The sequence below is a fragment of the Amborella trichopoda genome, chromosome 7 (genome assembly GCF_054954075.1).
Source record: "Amborella trichopoda isolate Santa Cruz 75 chromosome 7, AtrichopodaSantaCruz75HAP2 v2.0, whole genome shotgun sequence".
Taxonomy (NCBI): Eukaryota; Viridiplantae; Streptophyta; class Magnoliopsida; order Amborellales; family Amborellaceae; genus Amborella; species Amborella trichopoda.
This window is the reverse complement of record NC_142342.1, coordinates 25,543,940-25,567,545: the sequence shown is the minus strand read 5'-3', so window position 1 is coordinate 25,567,545 and position 23,606 is coordinate 25,543,940. Positions and strand designations below refer to the sequence as shown.

Below are 23,606 nucleotides of genomic sequence, written 5' to 3'. Positions count from 1 at the left end.
TCTAGAACAATCTAGGGTAATCTAGAAATCCTATTCTCTTACAAAGAGATAATTAGGAAATCAAATTATTTAAATTTGATCAAAGATTACTGGCCAGCACGAAAATTGCTATTAATCAAAAAGAATATTTTCACTAAGAAAATTTGTGTTTTAAAAAATTAAACATTATAAAGTATCATTTGCAAAAAAAAAGTGGCCATCCCAAATAATGGGATGTGTGGCCCCTAGTGGTGCCAACATGTGTTGGGCTGGGCCCTTTGTCCCCCACTATGGGTAACATACAATTTTATAAATTTCCAGTATGCTCTTGAGATTTTAAAATTCCGAAATACCCTTTTAGTGTTGTTACACATTAAAAATTCATTTTTAAAATCCTGCAAATTTCCCGCAAATTCATAATATAACATTTTTAGTTGAAAACAATATTTTTGGCGTTTCAAAGAACCTAAACATACAGAAATACAATTTAGAAGTAAAAAACAAGCAAATATCAAAGCAATCCACCCGTGCTCGGATTATGATCTACAGGCCCATGACCCAAGGTTGAGTGCAAGCGCTCATGATCAACCATCAAAGTTAACCAATAAACAGTAGAACTGCATATCCTAGTATATGTAGATTACAAGTTCCCCCCTAAGAGAAAGACAAGTGCACACACAGTGCAAGTCGGCGCTCTTTCTATGCACATGTATATGCTGTGTGGAAGTTTTGTTGAGGATTTGACTCGTGTTTTCACAGGCCCTTCCTCCTCATACAGGAGACCACACAACTCCCCTAGCCTACAAAGAGCATTCGTGGACATTCTTTCAACCTCAACAATGAATGACCCACAACAAACCCTCAACGGTAGTGCCACATGTTGGGTTTTTGTAGCCATTAAAGGCCTTATAAGAGCTTGTAATTAATATTTTGATGTAATGGAACCTAAACAAAGTGGGAGTATGGTCCTATTGGACCGAGATAAGCGAATGCTATTTGCCGATACTCAGACTAGGCTTTACGTGCTAGGCCAATGGAGTTGGAATTCCCTTAATTACCTGGGCTAAGTGCACAACTAATGAGGGTTAGTAAGGTCATCCCTTGATGAGGTCAGAGTTTCCCAAGGTAAAGTGAAAAGGGATTGTGTGACCCTTGTGCGTGATGGTAGGCCTGTAGAGACAAGGGCCAAAGCCTCATCTTTGAATCATCACACGGCATGTACATATGATAGCCGTATTGGGAAAACGAATCACCATTGAGAGTGATGTATGTACATGTACGAGAGATTACCCCTATGCACCAGAGTTATGGTTGCACCAAGTTTGTGTGACCTAGGACTTCTCTAGGGACATGTAATCCATAGACTGGAATTGTGTCCCCTCACTTATTGGCTTACTTTGGTGCCCAATCATGAACCCCTACGATGGTCTGTGGGTCATGGGAACTACTGGGTTAGTTTGAGAAAGTGAGTGCAAATTATAGTCCGCAGTTGAAAATGGAGTACTTCAATAATTTTTATAGTTTTTTGACCTAGTTGGATCCGATTCCAATCAAAATTATTTAGAATTAATTATTTTGATATTGAATGATTTTTAGATTGATTATTTGTGTTTTTAGAGGTCTTTGGATATTTTATTTTCACAAAATGGATTTATAAATAGAGAGATATTGGATTTTCAGTATTTAAATATTCAAAGAGAAAATTTTTTTATTTACAAAGTTCTAAAAATCATTTTTATTTTTTTACCAATCATAAATATTTAAGGGGACCCATGGGGGCCCACCATGACCACCGTTGAATAGTGCGTGGGGCCTACATAGGGGCCCATGGCACGCCCCACTATGGGGGATTCTCTTTCCTATTTTGAAAAAGGCCATTTAAAGGTACTCAATTAACTTAAAGAAAAAGGGGAAGTTTGAAATTAAAGAGGTTTGATTTCAATCAAATATTATGTATGAGAAGATTAAGGAAAATAAAAGTAAATATGATATTATTTTTCATATTTATTATTTGATGGAATTAGATTTAGGAAACTGAAGGATAAGGTGCTAGCACCTTCCTTTGAATCATGATGGTTGATCTAAGGATTGGATGGCTCAGATCTCTCACCCCACAGATCTCCTATGATCAATGGTCTGGATCTAATCTCCATAAGGATAGTTAACCCTAAGAAACCCTAACCCTAAAGAAAATCTATAAATAGGGTCTCTATCTCCACCAAATATCTCGACCTCTCTCTCCCCCACTTAAGGGTGGCACGCCACCTCTCACCACTCTCTCTCATCTCTCTAAGATCTCTCCCTCATGCCCCACACGCATAAGGCATTGAGGCCTTAAGCTAGTTCTTTGTTCCACCTATGCTCTCATATTGTTTAAGGGTTGTAGCCAAGGCTTTCCCATACTTTGTAGATCTGAAATAGACCATTGATTTGGTGCGTCATTGGAGGGGGAGGCCCGGAGTGAGGTGTGCAAAGTCCAATTGAGGTAATCTTCTAGCATATTGTTCTATGGTATGCAGTCTTGTGATTTCCCATAAGCATTATGTTATTTTTGTTTATTGAATAACCGATGTTATAATTAATGGCAGCAAGTGAGAACCTCTTTGGTTGTTTATTTGGTTTATTTTAAGTTGATTTAATTATATTTAGACCTTCGTAAGTGTTATAGTCAGTATAAAAAAGAAAAATTAAAAACCGTGTTGAATCACCTTGTCCTCTTTGGTTGTTTATTTGATTGATATACACCGTGCTGAATCACCTTGTCCTCTTTGGTTGTTTATTTGGTTTATATATGCCCAGGGATAAGGGTTTTGCACATTGACCCGTGCCATAGATCGCCCAACCTTAGGTCAATCAGCCACAATATTCACCCACTAAAGTGTACAAATCACTATAGATGATTTTATTTACAACTTCTTTAGACCTTGTAAGGCCACAACAAACTCAACATGGGCGAGTTTTAAAACTTCGTCTTGCATGTAAGATAGTGGTCTTTCGTTGTGATAACCGAAGTATTCATTCCATTTATAAAAAATTGCAAGCAGCTAATATATCCACGAAGGCCCTGTCTAAAGAAGTACATAACCTAAGAGCAAGCCTGTAATATCTTGATAAACATTCTTGCTTTATAAGTACAAAGGCAAAAGTGTATTGTTTATGACAATCGTCTTCTATTTACTTTATTAAAGATCACCATTTGCTTACCGCGTAATGTGATTTTCTCATATGTCTATGAACAGCTGAATGGAGTACAGAAATATTTAATCTCCCATAGTGTTCTTTTGCGTGCACTTTTTTCATTGGTTACAGAATTCGATATCCTGGTCCTTCTACCAGTTTAAGATACTTTTGTTTCTTGAATTTTTGGTGTTGCTCATGTGGCAATATGGTTTGTCAATTTCCTGTGATTGATTTTTTTAGCAAATGCTTCAGGTCCTTATGTTTTGTTTAGCTTATGTATCAATGATACTCCCTATTTATCTTTCTAATGAATAATGCTCTTCTATTGACATATCAGGAACTATATTTTGGAGTTTCTCATTTTATTTATATATTTATTTTTATGATATGAGTTGAGGAGCTGCTTCTACAGAATAGATGTACTGTACATCTTGTTTTTGGTGGTCTTCAGCGTACTATTTGTGCTTGCAGTTGTCTCTAAATTTTGTTTATTGCATGTCTTACATGTTACCATTTTATTTGGCATAGGTACGTTGATTTATTACTCGGAGAATTTAAGCACTATAAAATGAGGTTAGCTCATGCTGGCATCCGCAAAGAGGTAACGATTAGCAAGTTCTTTCCCTCAAACCTTCTACACTTGAACACATTTTTGGATAAATAAGGATGTCTTTTTTGCAATCTATAAAATAATGCTATCACTAAATGTTCGATGATCTTGCTTTTGTTGTCCACTAGATTTTGACTCTTTGGGACTGTATCCCTTCCTGAATGGGCATCCTCTGCCTTCGCTATCATAAAGGAGATCTGTTTCAATTGAATTTCTCTTATTCGAGCTATTCTTTTATTCATATTATCTCGGTGATTCGGTTGGAATACAGATTTTCTAAAGAATGCTAAAATTTTCCTTATTTTCAAGATTATTGCAACTCTGAGGATTTTTTTCCTGAGAATGAGATTGCTAGACACGAGATTTGTCTTCAAATCCTTTACTAAAAAGGTCTGGATTTGTTTTATTGTTGCAAGAATTTGTTGGTAAAATTTGATAATGCTAAATTCAACATGTATCATAATTTTATCAAAAGAAAAAACATTTATCATAACTAATCAGGCCCCTTAAAGAAGCATTTTCAGGTGGACAGAAGTCCTTGTGGATTAAGGAATGCTTTCAGAAAATATCACATCATGATAACTCTCCCCTTTCCATTATAAGATTGACAGGAAATAACTTATTCCTGGGGCAATATGAAGTTTGTTACACTGATTGAATAAATTCTTCCAGGAAAGAACAAAGAAACACATCTTAGAAGGTGATTTTATGTCAAGTTTTGCGGGGGGATGCTCGCCAGAGATGCTGGTTTGTATCTGGTTTATTGAGTGAACAACGAGGTGAATAGTTTCATAATAAGACATTTAGGGCATGTTTGATTCTATGAACATTTTAGAACTAGGACATGGAAGCCGCCCCTCTTCCATTTTGTATAGAAGTTGCTCCTTCCATCATTTTTTTATCATCATCATCAAGAGCTTTTTCCCAACTACATGAATCTTGGTCTACCATTCTGCTCTATCAAAGGTCATACCCTCAGTGAGTCCATAAGTCCCCATATATTTTCTCATTACTTCCAACTATGTCCTTTTGGGCTTGCCTTTTACCTTTTTGAGCCTTTCACTTGAACCAACTCGCACCTCCTAACAAGTGTTGTACTAGATGTGCTGCATATGGCCAGCCTACCTAATTCTACTTTCTTTCATCTTGTCACCTATTGGAGCCACACCTAAGTTCTTTGGAATGTATTCATTACGAATCCTATCCGTTCTTATCTTGCCACTCATTCATCTCAACATCCTCATCTCAGCTACACTTATCCTATAGGTATGTTGTTTCTTGATTGCCAACATTTGGCCCTGCAAAGCAATGTTGGGCTCACAGCTGTCCTATAGAATTTCTCCTTCCACTTTATTGATATACGGCGATCACATAAAACTCTAGTTGCACATATCCACCTCGCTCACCCGGCTAACTCAATGTGCAACATCTTCCTCAATCTCTCCATTTTCCTAGATTATCGATCCAAGATATCGAACGGGCGCTATTTTTAGTATTTTTTGGCCGTCAATCTGAACTACTTCTTTGTCTGTACTCTTATTATTACTAAACTTGTATTCCATATACTCTATCTTATTCCGGCTAATTTTAAAACCTTTAGATTCTAGAGCATCCCTTTAAAGTTCTAACTTTGTGTTGACATTCTCATCGATCAAAACTATGTCATCAACAAACAACATACACTATAGTACCTCATCTTGTAGGTGCCTAGTTAAGTCATCCGTAACTAAGACAAAGAGGTATGGGCTCCACACTGACCCACCCCTGATGTAGGCATATTCTCACTGAAAACTTACTCGTCTCTTCATGAATTGTTCGCACACTACTTAGCATTCCCTTGTATATATCTATTACCAAGTCGATGTAGTATCTGGAGACTCCTTTCTTTTCCAACACCCACCAAATTAAATCTCGAGTTACTCTATCATAAGCTTTCTTTAGATAAATAAAGACCATGCAGCGGTTTTTGTCTTTCGCCCAAATTTCTCAATCAATTCTCTAAGTAGGAAAAAAGCCTCAATTGTTGACCTCCCTTCAATAAAACTGAATTGGTTTTCTGATACACTCTTTTCATGCCTAGTTGTTGTTCAATCACTCTATCCCATAGCTTCATAGTATGGCTCATAAGTTTGATCCTTGATAGTTCGTATAATTCTGTCTTCTTTGTATCTGTAAATAGGTATCACAGTATTTTTCCTCCATTCATCTGTCATTTTCTTTGTTTTTAACACCTTGTTGAACAGCTTGGTCAGCCAATCAATACCGATCTCCCCCATGCACTACTAAACTTATATTGGGATACTTCAAAGCTTCATTCACTTTTGATATCCTAATCCTACAAATATATGACCTCCGCCCACATTTATGCCAACAATTCTTTCTATTGTTGTTTCCATTGTGTTTGTGATTTTATAATTATTGAAAATAAACTATCTATTCTTCATTGACCTTTTCATCCAGAAAGTTGGACAAGGTGAACTAGCACGATATATACAATTTTTATTTTTTCTTCAGTTTTCCGGCTAGAACACACGCAAAGGTCCAAATACAATTAAATAAACTCAAAATAAAACAAGATCAATTACAAGAGAGATTCGTTCTTGATGCCACTAATAAAACTTCTTTTATTCACTACACAAAATCGCATAAGACTGTTCGGAACAAAAAAACACAAGACGGGAAAGCATAAAGTAAATTGTCAGAAAATTACCTCAACTAGATCTTTCACACCCAACTCCGGGTCTCCTCCTCTAATGGCTCATGGGATCAATAGTCTATCTCAAATCTTTCAAGCATGGGAAACCATAGGCTACAGCCCTTGATCAAATCAGAGAGCAATTGTGGAACAACATGAAACATGAAGGCTTCAATGCCTTATATGTGGGGCGTGCCCCCTATTCTTAGCCCTAGGGTTGCAGCGTGCCTCCTCTCTGCCTTGTTTTCTAAGTAAGGGAATGAGATGAGAGATCAAGAGAGAGATAGAGGTAGGGTAGCGTGTCACCTAGAGAGGGGGAGAGAAAGAAAATAGAGGTGTAGAGAGTAAGTCCCCCCCCTCCCAATAGAGCTTATTTGTATATGTTCTCTAGGGTTAGGGTTTCTTAGGGTTAGTCATCCTTATGAAGATTAGATCCAAACCATTGATCATAGGAGACCTGTAGGTGAGAGATCTTAGTCATACAATCCTTAAATCAACCATCATGATTGAAAGGAAGGTGTTAGAACCTTATCCTTCAGCTTCTTTAACCTAATCTCATCGAATAAAAATACGATAGAAAATATATTATACTTTCCTATCTCTTTCATAAATCTCTACACATGTTTCAATTTGAAAATCTACTCTCTTTAATTTTCAAAACTTTCCTATTCTCACTCAATTGATTGAATGGCTTGATATGGTGACCACAAAATAGGAAACATGCATAAAATGGGGCGTACTTCTCATGGGGCCTCTAATGTGCCCCCATGCACCATCCACATGTGTAATTTATGGTGGACCCCATAGCTCATGGTGGGGCCCCATATATTTTTTATTTTTTAAAACACTTTAAATGATTTTTAGTAAAATATAATTAATTTCTGACTATTAAGATACTGAAAAGATACTGAAAATTCAGTTTCTCTCTATTTATAAGTCCATTTTGAGAAAATAAAATATCCAAAGACTTCTAAAAATTTCTTCTATTAATCTAACAATCATTTAATATCAAAATAATTAATTCTAAATTAATTTAATGGGATTTGGATCCAACTATGTTAAGGAATTATTAATTTTGTTGAAGAACTCCATCTTCTACTGAGGTCTATAATCCACATTCACTTTCTCAAACTGACCCAGCAGTTTCATGACCCACAGACCATTGCAAGAGTTCATGATTGGGCTATCAAAGTCAGCCAATAGGTGTGAGACACAATCCTAGTTTATGAATTACAAGTTTCTCCTAGGGACAAGTCCAAAGTCATACAAACCTGGTGCAACCACAACTCTATAGTGCATAAGCATAAAGGTCATCTCTTGCACATGTACACATATCATTCTCAATGGCAACTTTCTTTCCTGATACGGCTATCATATGTATATGTTGTATAATGGTTCAATGATGAGGCTTTGGCCCTCATCCCTAGAGGCCAACCAATCATACATAAGGGTTACCTTGGGCAACTCTGACCTCATCAAGGGATAACCCTGCTAATCATCCTCAGTTGTGCTCTATACTCAGGTAATTTAGGGTTTTGCAACTTGACTAACCTATCACGTTTAGCCTAGTCTGAGTCTCGAAAATATCATTAGCCAATCTCAGTCCCTCTAGACCATACTCCCGTACTCCCACTGGAGGTCATTGTTCCACTATATCAAATATTGATTACATGTTATCTTAAGGCCTTTAATGGTATTCATCTTTCATGGCTTTTACCCAATGGTTCTTTTCAGAACAAGTTATGGCTTCTTGGTAAATGGAAGGCTCATGGTTGGCTCATCCCCAACCCTCTGATAGTATTCCCCCAGGTAGATGAAGAATTCAGGTTCTCTCCTAATTCGATTGCTTCGTTTGGGTTCTTGAGACTCACCTTGTCACCAGCCATCTTATGGAGATCAGCTTGCTTGTGACTTGCTTTATGGAACTCATCCTCAAAGAAGTGGGTATCTCGGCTCTCAATAACTGCCCCATTCTCAAGGTTGAAGAATCGATACCCCTTACCATAGTTAGGGTTGCCAATGGATATGAACTTGATGGTTTTGGGATCTAGTTTTGTCCTATTTTGGTATGGGATTACGATGGGCAAAACAGCCCCACACTCTTAGGTGATAAGGGAACGGAGTACAACCAGTAGAAATCTCGCGAGGAGTAAAAAGGGCAACCTTAGTGGGTGCATGGTTTAGGATGTAACCTGCCATCAATACTGCTTCTCCCTAAAAATCAAGGGAGAGTTTTTCGTGCTCCTCACTATCTCTACCAAGGTCGTATTCCATCTCTCGACAACTCCATTTTACTCGGGTGTGTAAGGCAGGTTGTATTGGTGAATAATACCATGCTCTACACACAAGTCCCTAAAGAGTTGTAAGGAGTACTCATCGCCCCTATCGGTTCTTAGGACTTTGAATTTCAGATTTGTTTGGTTCTCTACCTCGGCTTTGTATTCTTTGAATTTCTCCAAGGCATCGGATTTTGTGTGCATCAAGTATATATGCCCATATTGGGTGTGGTCATCGATGAACGTAAGGAAATACCACTTGTGGCTTTTGGTAGCCACATTTATAGGACCACAAATATCACTATGGATGATTTCAAGTATGCTAGAAGCCCTTTGTGCCCCGGTGGAATTTTTCCTTGTTAATTTTCCTTGCACACATGATTCACATCTTTAATAGGTCGGCTTTATAATTTTTCGAAATTCCATCTGTCTTAATCTTTCCATTTTCTTAAATTTTGTGCCCTAGTCGCACATGCCATAGAAAAGCATCCACATCATTCGAAGAAGACACATAAGCAACTTCCTCTTTTATTTCAATGGAATAAAGACCGTCTACAAGAGGACCGGTCGTAATAATCTCATCGCGGTTTTTTATAATCACCTTTATTTCTAGAGAAAGTGGTGATAAACCTGGCCTTAGCCATTCTCGGGACCGAAACCAAGCACTTCCTCATGTCAAGAGCATAGGGTGATTGTTTTAGGATCAAGACTTTACCATTCCTCATTTCAAGAGAAAAATCGCCAACACCCAGAACATTGGTCTTTTGGTGTCCCCCAAGTAAATGTTTGCTCACTCGGTCCCATGGGTTTAAAGGTGCGGAAGCCATTCTTGGTGTTTGACACATGGATTGTAGCTCCCGAGTTAAGGCACCAAGATGCACCCTTGGGGTCGGCTAGCAAAGTCTCGAATACCACACACGCAAGTTATTTCTTTCCCCCAGGGTTCTTATTGAACCGGCAGTCATTGGCTATATGGCCTACTTTATTGCATACGTAGCAAGACCTAGTCTCTCTCTTTCCCCTAAACTTATTTTCTCTCTTTCTTTTCTTTTCTTCTCCCCTCTGCTTATTTTTTATTTTAACCTTCCCTTTTTTAGGCTTAAAGTAGGGTTGAGAATTTACCATGTGCACCGCATCTTTTGGTGCCAACGCATTTCGAGCGTTCTGCCTCTCCTCTTTAGCCTTGAGCAATGTGATTAGCTCCTCTAGCCTTGGGCGATCTCTCGGGCAGAAAGGGATTATATGAATATATCCCAAGAAGGAGGGAGAGTATTCAGCAAGTGTACTACTTGCATAAGTTCGCATGGTCGCATCTCAATCGCCTCCATCTTTTGAACAAGCACCCTAAAAGTGTGCACGTGTTCCGATATCTTTGTACCCTTGACCATTTTCAGATCGTTGTACTTCTTCATTGCCATTGATTTTCTCATGAGAGGAGGATCAACATACTCCTTCTCAAGCCGATCGTGTTTGCCTTAAGCAGTTTTAATGGGCTCATACTCAGACACGTATGAGTCATTCATGGAACAAAGCAAGATATGTCTTGCATGCATAATCTTATGCTTCCATTCAGCGTATGCATCTCTTGTAGCCTGAGATGCATCGCTTTTAGGATGTGAAGGACAATGCGCAGTATCTCATGCAAACCCTCCTCAAAAAGCACATAAGCCAATCTTGCGCTTCCATGAGGAGTAGTTTGTCCTGTCGAACCTTACAGTCTTTAGGATCTTGGAGATAAAACTGTGTGTAGCTTTTTTTTTGTCCCAAACAAATAGAAAAGCTCAACAAAATAAATAAATCGACCTAATGGCAGCAAGAAACCTATGCTCTGATACCAATGAAAGTTAGACCGGGTGAACTAGCACGGTAAATGTAATTTTTAATTTTTCTTCTTTTTACTGGCTAGAAAACTTATAGAGGTCCAAATGCAATTAAATAAACTCAAAATAGCAAAAAATCAATTACAAAAGAGGTTCTCACTTGCTATAAAACTTCTTTTATTCAATAAACAAAAATCACATAAGACTCTTGGGAACAAGAAAACACAAGACTGCAAGGCACAAAGTAAATTGCCCGAACATTACCGCAACTAGACTTTTCACACCCCACTCTGGGTCTCTTCCTCCAATGGCACACGGGATCAATGGTCTATCTCAGATCTTCAAAGTATGAGAAACCTTAGGCTACCAACCTTGATCAAATCAAAGAGCAATGGAGAAAAAACAACAAACATCAAGGCCTCAATGCCTTGTATGTGGGGCATGCCCCCTCTTCTTAGCTCTCGGGTTGCGGCGTGCCCCCTTCTTTTTGTTTTTTAAGTAGGGGAGAGAGATGAGAGATCATGAGAGAGATAGAGAGGGTGGCATTCAACCTAGAGAGGGAGAGAGAGAGAGAGAGAGAGATTAGAGGTGTCAAGAATCAGGCCCCCCATAGAGCTTATTTATAGATTTTCTCTAGGGTTAGGGTTTCTTAGGGTTAGCCATCCTTATGGAGATTAAATGTTGGCCATTGGTCTTAGGAGACCTGTGGGGTGAGAGATTTTAGCCATACAATCCTTAGATCAGCCATCATGACTAAAGGAGGTACTAGAATCTTTAATCCTTCGGTTTCCTTAATCTAATCCCATCAAATGAAAATAATATAGAAAATATATCATACTTTTTTTATCTCTTTCATAAATCTCTTACATATGCTTTAATTTGAAAATCAACTCCATTTAATTTTCAAAACTTTCCTATTTGAGTGGCTTTATATGGTGGCCACAAAATAGGAAATAGCATAAAGTGGGGCGTGCTCCTCATGGGACCTCTAGTGGGCCCCACGCACCAGCCACATATGTAATTTATGGTGGGTCCCTATATATATTATATTTTATAAAACACTTAATTTATTTTTCTCTTTGAATATTAAAATATTGAAAATTCAGTTTTTCTTTATTTATAAATCCATTTTGAGAGAATAAAATATCCAGAGAGTTCTAAAACTTTATTGTATTAATCTAAGAATCATTTAATATTAAAATAATTAATTATAAATTAATTTGATGGGATTTGGATCCAACTATGTTAAGGAATTGTTAATTTTGTTGAAGAACTTCATCTTCTAATGGGGACTATAATCCACACTCACTTTCTCAAACTGACCCAGCAATTCCCATGACCCACAGACCATTGCAAGGGTTTATGATGAGGCTACCAAAGTCAGCCAATAGGTGAGGGGACACAATCCCAGTCTATGAATTACAAGTTCCGGCCAGAGAAAAGTCCAAGGTCACACAGACCTGGTACAACCACAACTCTATGGTGCATAAGGGCCATCTCTTGCACATATACACTATCATTCTCGATGGAAATTTTCTTTCCTAATATGGCTATCACATGTACATGGCATGTGATGGTTCAATGATGAGGCTTTGGCCCTCGTCCCTATAGGCCAATCAATCACACACAAGGGTCACGCAGTTCCTTTGCTCACAATCCTGGGTAACTTCGATTTCATTAAGGGGTAACCCTTCTAAACCTCATCGATTGTGCTTGATGCCCAGGTAATTTAGGGTTTTGCAACTCAACTGGCCTAGCATGTTAAGCTGAGTCAGAGTCTTGGCAAATATCATTTGCCAAGACTCGGTCCCTCTGGACCATACTCCCACTGGAGTTCAGTGTTCCACTATATCAAATATTGATTACATGCTCTCATAAGGGCTTTAATGGCCACAGAAAGCCAACACATTTTTCACCAAGACCCTTTGATCCTTACTCTTAATGCATTTAATATGGTCTAGATCTCTACACTTTTTTCTCATTTTTGCTAATTTGAAGACATTGTTTTCACGTTTTCTTGGTTCCAATTTAATATATAGTTACTTACTATTTGTTGAGTATGTTTCTTAGCATTTTTATATTCTTCTAAGTTTTGATCATTTCTATTACATTGCCAAGTTTTATAACATAATCGGTTTTGCTAATGGCCTTCTGAACCTCATATCTTCACTACCAAGTTTCCTTGTCGAAATTCTTTTCCCTCTAGTTTTAGGAAAAACTTCTCTTGCCAGTTTTTTAATACATTCAATCATCTCATTCCACATAATATTGACCTCATGTTCAGAGTTCTATTTTCTTTAATTAACTTTAATTTATCCTTAAATAAGTCTATTTTCTCAGTTTTTTAATTCCACTACTTAGTTATTAGACTCCTATTAATTTCACCTCTTCCCTTCCATTTCTTTATGCAGACATCTATAACTACGAGCCTATATTGCGCAGTCAAATTCTCCCTGGGATAACATTACAGTCTTTCAATGATGGTCGATCTACCTTCTTAACTAGGAAGAAGTCTATCTACCTTTTTATATGATCCACTTTATAGGTTATTAAATGTTCATCTCATTTTGTAAAGTAAGTGTTTGTTATTGCTAAGTCATAGGTCAGCAAAATCTAAAATAGCCTCACCCATTGTATTTCTTTCAGCAAACTTATATCCCCCATTATACCCCTTCATATCCTCTAATGTCCTTCCCTACATGACCATTTAAGTCCCCTCCTTTAAAAGGTCCTCACTCCATTTGGCATGTCTTGGACTAGTCCATCCAAGTTCTTTCAAAATTGTCTCTTAATTCTATCCTTAGTCCTACTTGTGGTAAATAAGCACTAATTACATTACATTACTTATCTCTTTCCCTAATACAAGTTTAATTAATAGGAGCCTATCACCTACTCTGTTGACATTAACTCGTTTTATCTTTTAAATCTTTTTTTTTATCAATGTGCTTATGTCATTTCTATTATTATCTTTTTTTGTATACCAAAGTTTATACCTATCCATTTCCTTAGCTTTTTCCCCTTTCCACTTAGTTTCCTGTATATAAGCTATGTTTACTCTTCTTCGTCTCATTGTATCTACTAACTCCATACTCTTTCCTGTAAGCGTTCTTACATGTCATGTGGCTAGACAAATTCTATTCTCTTGAACTGGCTTTTTTATTGCGCTTGTCTAGGCTGGCACGGGAATTCTTGCTTATTTTTCACCGCAACCAGATGGTGCTGAAGCACGTTGCTTCTTGGGAACGCCCTAACTAACCCTTTTTTATTTTTCACTGCACCCGAGTTTAGGTAAAGTGCATCGCTTATGGGGAATGCCCTATCACAAGCAGATAATGTAAATTTACGATTCATGGAAAGTTTTGGCAGATTTTTATATTGGCTACCTAAACGCAAACCACCTCCTTTATCTGGGCTTGAGTTAAGGAAAAGTTTAAGGTCCTCACCCTTTTTAGACCACCTTTCATTTTTTTTTATGGAAGCGTTAAAACATCATCTTGAATGTTTTATAGAGAAAGATAAGTTATGGCATAGGTAGAGAGGCATAGAGAGGAACTCAAAGAAGAGTGACCCCTAATTCATTCATGAGGCTGGGGCTTGCACTTAAAGATATTATTTGTAAAATTTCTAACCCTAAATTTATTGAGGGTTAGATAAGGGTACAAACAAATTCCGAAGTTAAATAATTGTCCTTTACAATGAACATGAACTACAAAAACAATAATAATTTACAGCAATATACAAAATTACCAATATATTTCTAGCCAATATGACTAACACTCCCATGTAGTGCAGCGTGTTTTAACATTAACAACTAGACCTTCAAATACTGAGCCGTTCCTTTGATAACCCTTTATGTTTGCTGTTTGTTCTTCGGTACCCATGAACATTTCTTCAATTTCTTTAGCTTCAGTCCTTTCCCGCACAAAATGATGATCAATCTGAATTTCTTTAGTTTCAGTTCTTTCTCATAGCAAGTGCATGTACAGTTGCAAATGGGTAGTCGCACTTCCAATCTACTGTGAAGAGATATGTTCATGTGCGAAGAGAGGACCTTCACATCTATTTGAGCACATGTCCCTCTATTTGAGGGCATGTCCTTGGGGGTGCACCTGTAATCCACTGCAACCTGAGAATTGGAGCCACACATTGATTTGACTTGATATACCAAGCATAAGCCCTTGATTATCACTGTGGGTCATGAGTTTGTTAGGTCATACTGAGAAGTGACTTTGGATTCTGGGTCTAGCCAAATGTAGTGTTCCAATAGGATCCAAATTTTCCTCATTGATATTTTTTACAACTTATGGCGATTCACAACTTATGGCACTCCATCGACACAATGGCGATTCACAACTTATGGCTCTGGTGAAATTTTTGGGAATTTTTTGAGATTTTTCGGAGCTAAAAATGGTGTTTTCTGGATTTATATTGGGAAATGACAAACAAGGACAGACCACAACGGTCATGTTAACACTTATAAAAAAAAAAAGGACAAACAACAACGGTCCCACACGTGACACCCAAGTTGCCATTGGGTGCCACATGGGTGTAAGTAGTGAGAGAACTATACGTTGAGCTCCATTCAAGCTTGAGGTTGATCATAAAATTTCATGGGGTTCAAATTGAGTGAGATCTTCTTCAAATTCATTCAACCTTGAAGCAATCCATGCCTATAAAAAACATTTTACAGCAAGGTATTTCTATCTCCTTGCTTCTTAATTGATGAAGAATTGAGCTAAGTTTGAGCTGTGTGATTAAGGGCATGATCTATAGTTGATTGAGTTTATTAGTGGAATTTCTCCATGCGTTTTCAATTCATTTTGGGATCTATATCAGTTAATTAAATCACCTTATTTATGGTCTATTTTGGAGATTTGCAAAGGAGAACTATGTCTGATTTCTCCCATGCCATGCCTAACTTTTCTTCCTACTTCATGAGTTTTTAGGCCTCCATTTCTTCTACAATTTTTCCCGCAATTAGATCCCAATTTTCAAAAGTCTTTTCACCATCAAAGAGCCACTCTAAGTGTAGATTAAAGATGCTATTGCTTCCCATTGTGTTGATGAAGTGCCATAAGTTGTAAATCGCCATAACATGTATATTCCTTTAAAGAGCCATCTAAGTGTAGATAAAAGATGCTATCTTCCCATTGTGTTAAATGAAGTGCCATAAGTTGTGAATCGCCATAACATTTCACTCTATGATAATATTCCATTAAAGAGCCACTCTAACTGTAGCTAAAGATTCTATTTCTTCCCATTGTGTTGATGACGTGCCATAATTTGTGAATTGCCATAACATGTCACTCTTATGGTATATATATATGACCTTGGCAGTAAATCGGGCAGCATGAGCTCCTTAAGGCTTCCCATGATCATGTTTCTTTGAGTGCTTGAGAATTTATGTGTTTCTAACATGGAGATTGAGATTTGATGTCTCTTGTATTCAAAATTCATGTATAAGTTTGCCTTGTAATTTTATATAGTGCTGAAATTTTATAAGCACTAGTTTTATGTGGTGTACTCGATCTCCATAGTTTGGTAGTATTTTTGACAAGGGACCCAAATTGAATTGTAGCCCTTGTTCTCAAGAGTATCTAGATGTTTCTAAGTAGCTGTAACTTGGTCTTATGTGGCTGTAATTGAGGCAAAATGTGTCGTATGTATTATAATTGCATGTAAATTTGAAGTTATATTGTAAAGTCCAAGTGAAAATTTCAAGAATTGTACCTTTGTCTTGGTTCCATTGACTGTCATGTTGTCTGTTTCCTGAGTCATTTTCTTCTCAAATGTTATATATTTCTTGTATGATTAGTTTTGTGAAATATTGTGGGGGTTCCTTCCTCAGTATATGATAAAACATGCACTTCAGGGATACTTACGCATACTCCAAAGAACTTGAACTGAAAGAGTTCTTAAAGTCATTTTTGGTATGCTTTTACCTTCTTGTATATGATAAGTAATCGCATATCATTATTTATTTAACAACGACATAACATTTTCAAATTACAGATTCAAGATGTCCTATTAGAATACGGACTTGAAAATGTTGCAGAAACTCTCATTGAAGGTTTATCACGAGTGAAGAGATGTACAAATGAAGGGCGAGCACTAATGTCGCTAGATCTTCAGGTCTCTCCTGGAGCTTGTTATCACTTTAACGTGTCATGCCTCCATATGTACATGTTTTCTCGTCTTAAACTACTAAACTGTTTACACTTTCATGCTTCTATTTACAGGTATTGATTAACGGACTTCAGCATTTTGTTTCTATCAATGTGAAACCAAAGATGCACATTGTCGAATCATTTATTAAGGTATGATATTGGGGCTACATTTCTTCTTTATGTTCATATGGAAGAAAATTGTTATGGAAAGAAACCTGTTTTAGCATTTAAGTAGAACCGTAATTTCCTTCCAATTACCATTCGAAAGGTAGAGATGCATAAGTCATTGCCATTTTCCTTGCAATTTTCCTTCTACATTGGATTGGATATGACAAGAGCTGTGCTATTCTGCAAAATTGCAACCTGATGATACATGTAATAAGAGACTTATATTGAAGCATTAGTAAACTGTCATTTGCTTAGTAAAACAAGTTTTAGGTGGATATTTGTGGCAATAGGCATCAGTAATTGCATCTCATGATCTTGAGTTTCTTATAGTTGATGAAAGAAAAGATTAAACATAAATGATAGGAAACACTTTCAAAATTATGAATATTTAACTTTTGTTGATCCTAAATATTAAAGTTTCTTTTCGTGTACTTTTAGAAGATGGTGTATAAATAGATAGATGAATAATGACATTTATTTACTTATCTTGGTTTTTTGTTTATATTTCATATTTGAACATGGCATCATAATCCTTGTGGGATTTTGTAATCTGCCATAATAATTTTGAAGGTCTCCCATGTCAACTTGCATCTTAATAATGATTGATACGTGCGGGGAACTTCAGTACTTACCGTCTGCAAAACTTGTTTTTGACAGGCCTATTATCTCCCTGAAACTGAGTATGTACACTGGGCACGGTCCCATCCGGTAAGAGTTGATCTCTTGTTCTGAGATATGTCTATGCATGTTTTCTCCATTGACAGACCTAAGGATATTACCTACTATTGTATTGCAGGAATATAGTAAAAATCAAGTCATAGGTCTGGTCAATCTGGTTGCATCAATGAATAACTGGAAACGGAAGACAAGATTGGAGATGCTGGAAAAGATAGAAGCCATCAACTCTTAACATTAGTTATTCATTTTGTTGTTGGTGGGAAAGAATTTTATGGTAACTCCTCATTCTTTTTTTTTTTCCCCTCATTTTCTTTGTTCTGTAGAATATGTATATCAGATGCTGAATGCTTCCTTTTGTTGGTGCATTCTCTACTGCTGTATATTTGTTTATATGAGGTCAATATGCCATGTCCGTATGCTATTCTCAAGAAAGAGTGGCTTCATATTTCATCCATTTCATCTCCATTCACATGTTTGTGCCTTGTGTCTAGGAAAAACTTATAGATAAAGATCTATATATATTAAGTTAACTTTATAATCATATTAATAAGGGTGCAGCTTGTATAAGGTTGCAACCTTATAAAAATAAAGTTGTGATACTTTACACTGCTCATTTTATTTAGATGATGTAGATTTGACAAATATTTTAAGATATGTTAATACATGACACATTTTTTAAACTAGTTTTCAATCTACACCATCAAAGTAAAATAGATATGTAAATTACTATAACTTTAGTTCTGCAAATAAGGTTGCAACTTTATATAAACTTGCTACTATTAATAATAGGGGTACGGTTTGTATAGAGCCGAGGCTCTAAACAATCAAAGTAACATGCACCTTCAAATGGTGTGGTTTCAATACTAGAAATCTTTGTGATGGCCTTAATATATTTTTATCTTTAATTATAACATTTAAAGCTTTAAAAATAGTGTAGATTGAGCAAATCTATGAAAACTTGAAAATTGATCGTCCAAAAATGTGTTACAAGATGCATTCTTTCTAAAACTTTAAATCCATTTTTTCTCATGTCCATGCATCTTAATGTCGAGATTATCAATTTGAGGATATTTGAGCATCAAAACAACCTCGTGTAGTGAAATTTTTGAGGTGGGCTCTGATTTTATTGTTTAGAGCCTCGGCTCTACATAAATTTTTTCCTTAATAATAATTTCTATAAGCATAATTTTTAAAAATTAAAATTTCAAAAGACAAATTATCAATTCTGATAAAATTATAATGATGAAATAAACTTTATATTTGATTGAATAATGCTTTAATAAATAGACAGCCTTCCACTGCGTTGGTCAAGGCTTTTGAATATGGCTTCAGTCGATACCCATTCACCAGGAACTCCCTATCTTCACCATCTATGGGCTTGAGGACAGTCCCATTGTTGCAAGGCTCCCCGGAACTGTTACGCAACTGCATCTTCTTGCGTGCGAGAGACTGGTGTGTCCATCAAGGTTGAGAGTAATGGAATGAATAATCCATGGCCAAAGGAAAGGGCAGTCCGTTCCCCTTCCTATTTCACCATTCTCGTGTCGTGTTGGAAAGAGTCTCCGTCGTACCTTGGAGAATCGGTCTTACCCGATCTTACTTGAGCGGTTACCATCAGGAATTATGTATAGTAGTCCGTGTGAGATCATGTATTGATTCAAATCATTCAATTATTGATTCAGCCATTCCAGCTGGATTGCTGCTTCAAGTGCCGAGGCAAGAGGATTACTTTCGCTCTTTTTCCTCTATCCTTGTTTTTTCAGCTTGCCGAAAGAGATTTGCTCATTCTTTCAAGGAAGTTCGTGCATTCATCCCATAATTTTAATAATTAGATAAATTTTCACATATATCTATTTTTTAATTGTTATTAACAAAATCACTATATAGATTCTATTATCACTTCTATACCTATTTTTTTCCATCACAACACTTTTTTAGAAAAACATGATGAAACTACCCTATTTGGTTTTTCAAAACTCGAAAATCGTAAATTTTTTGTTTTTAAAAATTTGAGAAAATCAAATTTTTTATATTTAGTTTTTCAAAATCAAAAGTCTCAATTTTTTTGTTTTTCAAAAATTGAAAATATTAAATTTTCAATTTTTCAAAAATCAAAATTCTCAATTTTTTGGTTTTTCAAAAACCATAAATGTACCATGGCTTTTTATTTTCTTGAATTCTAAGAACAAATAAGTACCTCATTGGCTTGTTAATCAATTCCAAATGTAGGGGGTGCATGGTCTCTGTCTCTTCACTGTTATCGATAATTAGTTTTTTAACTTGTATGTTGCACTCTGTGGGGGGAGGGAGTAGGTGGGAGTAAGAAAAGAAAGGTTTTCTTATTTAAAATAAGGGAAAATTACCAAAAACTCTCAAATATATTATCTATGCAATTTACCCGTCAGCTAACATTTCTTTTCATTTTTTTTTTCCACAACCATCTTTTTTCGCAAAAACCCCCCAAATTCAAAACAAAAGAGAAAAATGACTAAACTACCCCTTTTTCTCTCTTTGTAGCTTTTACCCACGACACTCTCCCCATGTGCTTCGGCAGTCCATTTAAATGTTTCGACAATGAAGACACACGCTGCGGCAATGCAAGGACTCGCTCCGGCAGTACACCTTCTAGAGGCATAGCGCTCCGGCAATTGAATAAGTCGCTTTGGCAATGAGGACACACTCCGGAAGTACAAATATGTGCTCCGGCTGTACAAAGATGTGCTCCGGCAGCACACCTTCTGGTGCCACGTTGCTCTGGCAGTTGAATAGGTCGCTCCGGCAATAATGACAAGCACTTCGACAGTGCACCTTTTGGAGCCACATCATTCTAGCAGTTGAATTGGTCGCTCCGGCAATACGCTACTTGGGATCGTCAATTGACTTTTTTTTTGTAGGGAAGGGCATTTTTGTCCAAAAAATAACTATTTTTTACCTTGGGGGTTTTTGCAAAGAAAGGTGAATGTGGGGAAAAAAATGAGAAGAAAGATTAGCTGGGGGTAAGTTGCATAGATAGTATACTTGATGGGGGTTTTTGTAATTTTCCGTTAAAATAATTTAGATTGTCAAAGGTGATGGTTGTGTCATGAGAGAGAGGAAGACTTGGTCGAGTTAACCGCAACGCTTAATGATGAATTCCTTGAACTCGGATAGATGGCTAGCCTTAGCCAAATAATCTACATGGTGCTCATTCTGCTTACACTCAGAAAAAAAAAAAAGAATTTTATGTTGGGCTACCCAAGAATTGAATATTTCAAGGTGGGGACTCACCAATATTGGGTTTTGTAAACACTCGAAAGCACAAATAGAAAAATGGGGCAATTTTTTTTCGATGGTCCATGTGAAAATTGCAGTGTTTAAAAAATCGCCGAGTCGAACCGGACTCGCCCGGTTTGACTCGGGAATCACTACAAAACGCGTCGAATCGGCATAAAAAACGGGAATCGCCCGTGTCCAGAGAGAACCGGGCGATTCCCAATAGTAGACTCGCGATTTTGTCCGAGTCCCAATAGTAGAATCGCGAGTCACCCGAAAGAACACGGGCTGAAGAGTGTTCTTCACGGGATTTTGATTTTTTGTCTTTTTTTTTATCGATTTTCAACGTTTTCAGCCTTATGAACGAATATTACAGGCTTTAATTCAAATTTCGAATCATTTTCACTCAATAAAAAGAATTAAAAACCACCGTTTTTTATCAACAAATTTGGTTCGCAGAGTAAGTTTTAGGGTTTCTGCCATTTTCACGATTTCAATCAAAATAAAGCTTCATTTTTTGTAAAATTTCAGGCTGAGTGATTTTAAGAGTGTTGGTCAGAATTTTGTGTTCATAATTTGTTATTATCTTGGAGGAATACATATCAATTTTGAGTTTGAAGGCACGGATGCACGAAGAATAGGTAAAAACTCAGATTTTTTTTTTTTTTTCCCCATTCGATCAAATCCAGTCAATATTTTACAAATCATGTATTAAATTTATAGGGTTTTGATTCTTTGTAGTGTTGTTTATCATTAGATATATTCAATTTGATTATATTTATTCAATTTGAGTTGGATTTTATAGAAAATAAGAGTGATGTCTGTTAACAAAACAGTGGATTGTTTTTTGTTTTTTTTTTCCACCTTTTTTACGATTTCAATCGAAATAAAGCTTCATCTTTTGTAAAATTTCAGGCTGAGTGATTGTAATAATTTGTGATTATCTTGGAGGAATACATATCAATTTTGAGTTAGAAGGCACGGATGCACGAAGAACAGGTAAAAACTCAATTTTTTTTTTTCTTTTTCCCCATGCGATCAAATCCAGTCAATATTTTACAAATCATGTATTAAATTTATAGGGTTTTGATTCTTTGTAGTATTGTTTATCATTAGATATACTCAATTTAATTATTTTTATCCAATTTGAGTTGGATTTTATAGAAAATAAGAGTAATGTCTATTAAAAAAAAAGTGGACTGTGTTTTTTTTTTTTTTTCCGCCATTTTCACAATTTCAGTAAATATTTTGCAAAGAATGTGGTAAATTTATAGGGTTTTGATTCGTTATAGTGTTGTTTATCATCTCATGTATTCAATTTTATCTGATTTATTCAATTTGAGATTGATTTTTGAGATTGAATGACTGATGTCTGTGAAGAACTAGGTTTTTTTTTTATTTATTCATGATCAGTTTTTTTGAGAAATCGTGATTTTTTGAAAAATTGTTGTTGATTATCATGAGGAATTAAATAATATTTTTAATTTTTTTTGTTAAATTTCTAGTTCAAAAAATTGCATGTTGATAGATTATTTATGCAAAAAAATACATGTTATTATATTTTTAATGCAAAACTGTATTTTTTAATTTGTTGTTAATGCAAAACAATACATTAACAAATACATGTTGTTAAACTGTATTATATTTTTAATGCAGTTTTACATTAAAAAATTATTTTTAATTTTTTAAATTTTTATACAAAAAATACATGTTAAACTGTATTATCATGAGGAATTAAAATGAATATCATTGTAAAAAAATCGTAGCATGTTGTTATATTTTTAATGCAAAACTGTATTTTTTAATTTGTTGTTAATGAAAAAAATTACATTAACAAATACATGTTGTTAAACTGTATTATATTTTTAATGCAGTTTTGCATTAAAAAAAAAAAAAATTTAAAATTTTTAATTTTTAAAATTTTTAATGCAAAAAATACATGTTGTTAAACTGTATTATCATGAGGAATTAAAGTGAATATCATTGTAAAATATCATGTATGATAATTATATTAGTTTGCATTTATCAATTTTATTATTAAATTTTTAATGCAAAAAATGTATGTTCTTAATAATTAAGTTGTAGGCAAGTTTGGAGTTTGTTTTTTTTATTATATTATCTTACATATTTGTAATTGAGATGTATGAATATTTGGCATATGTGACTTATACATATTTTTTTTTATCTATAATGTTGCATAAATTTATTTTTTTTTCTCAGTAGGAACTAATTAATATTTGTCGAAATGAAGATTTGTGACAAGTCCATATGTATTGGCATTGTGAATTACTATACTATTGTAAATATTTTTTTTATTGATACTATATCAATGTAAAATATATTGCTCTTTATGTAGTGGCTGATATAGGCTATTTTTATCTATAATGTTGCATAAATAAATTATTTTTCCCAGTAGGAATTAAAATATTTTTGTCAATAGAAGTATTTTGCATTAACTAATAAAATATAACTTCATGAACTACCCCTACATATTATCACTACACATGGTGATTATTTTTCATGTTCAACTGTCAGGTTAATTTGTAACCTTTTACATTTTAAAGTTGAACCATGGCAAGATCTGCAGAAGACCATGGGGTCAGACTTGATCCCAACAAAAAAGACAAAATTATTTGTAATTGCTGCCAAAAAGTGATAAGTAGTGGGGTACATAGGTTCAAGCAACACTTGACAGGGGTTAAGGGAGATGTTTCTGCGTGCAATAGTGTTCTTAATAATGTAAAAAAGCAGATGACGGCATTTCTCAAAGCTACCAAAGGA

At 35.7% G+C, this 23,606-nt stretch overlaps 1 protein-coding gene across 14 annotated transcripts in view; it reads left to right on the top strand.

The window, feature by feature from the left end:
• The window catches only part of LOC18426787 (coiled-coil protein), a 126,372-nt gene extending 104,553 nt beyond the window's left edge, over window positions 1–21,819 (top strand). For 8 of the 14 annotated variants that reach the window (XR_016059945.1, XR_016059944.1, XR_016059948.1 and 5 more), the window contains exons 21-25: window positions 3,688–3,760; window positions 16,573–16,692; window positions 16,800–16,877; window positions 17,553–17,603; window positions 17,692–18,005. Coding sequence is in view for 6 of the 14 variants with exons in the window: in XM_020662703.2 (XP_020518362.1) it covers window positions 3,688–3,760; window positions 16,573–16,692; window positions 16,800–16,877; window positions 17,553–17,603; window positions 17,692–17,805 (436 nt within the window). In the remaining 8 variants the exon portion in view is untranslated. Of the gene's footprint in view, window positions 1–3,687; window positions 3,761–16,572; window positions 16,693–16,799; window positions 16,878–17,552; window positions 17,604–17,691; window positions 18,006–20,090; window positions 20,641–21,740 lie in introns of those variants that run through there. The other 6 variants (XR_016059947.1, XM_088872833.1, XR_016059942.1 and 3 more) reach the window with 4 other exon arrangements.
• Window positions 21,820–23,606: the final 1,787 nt, after the last annotated feature.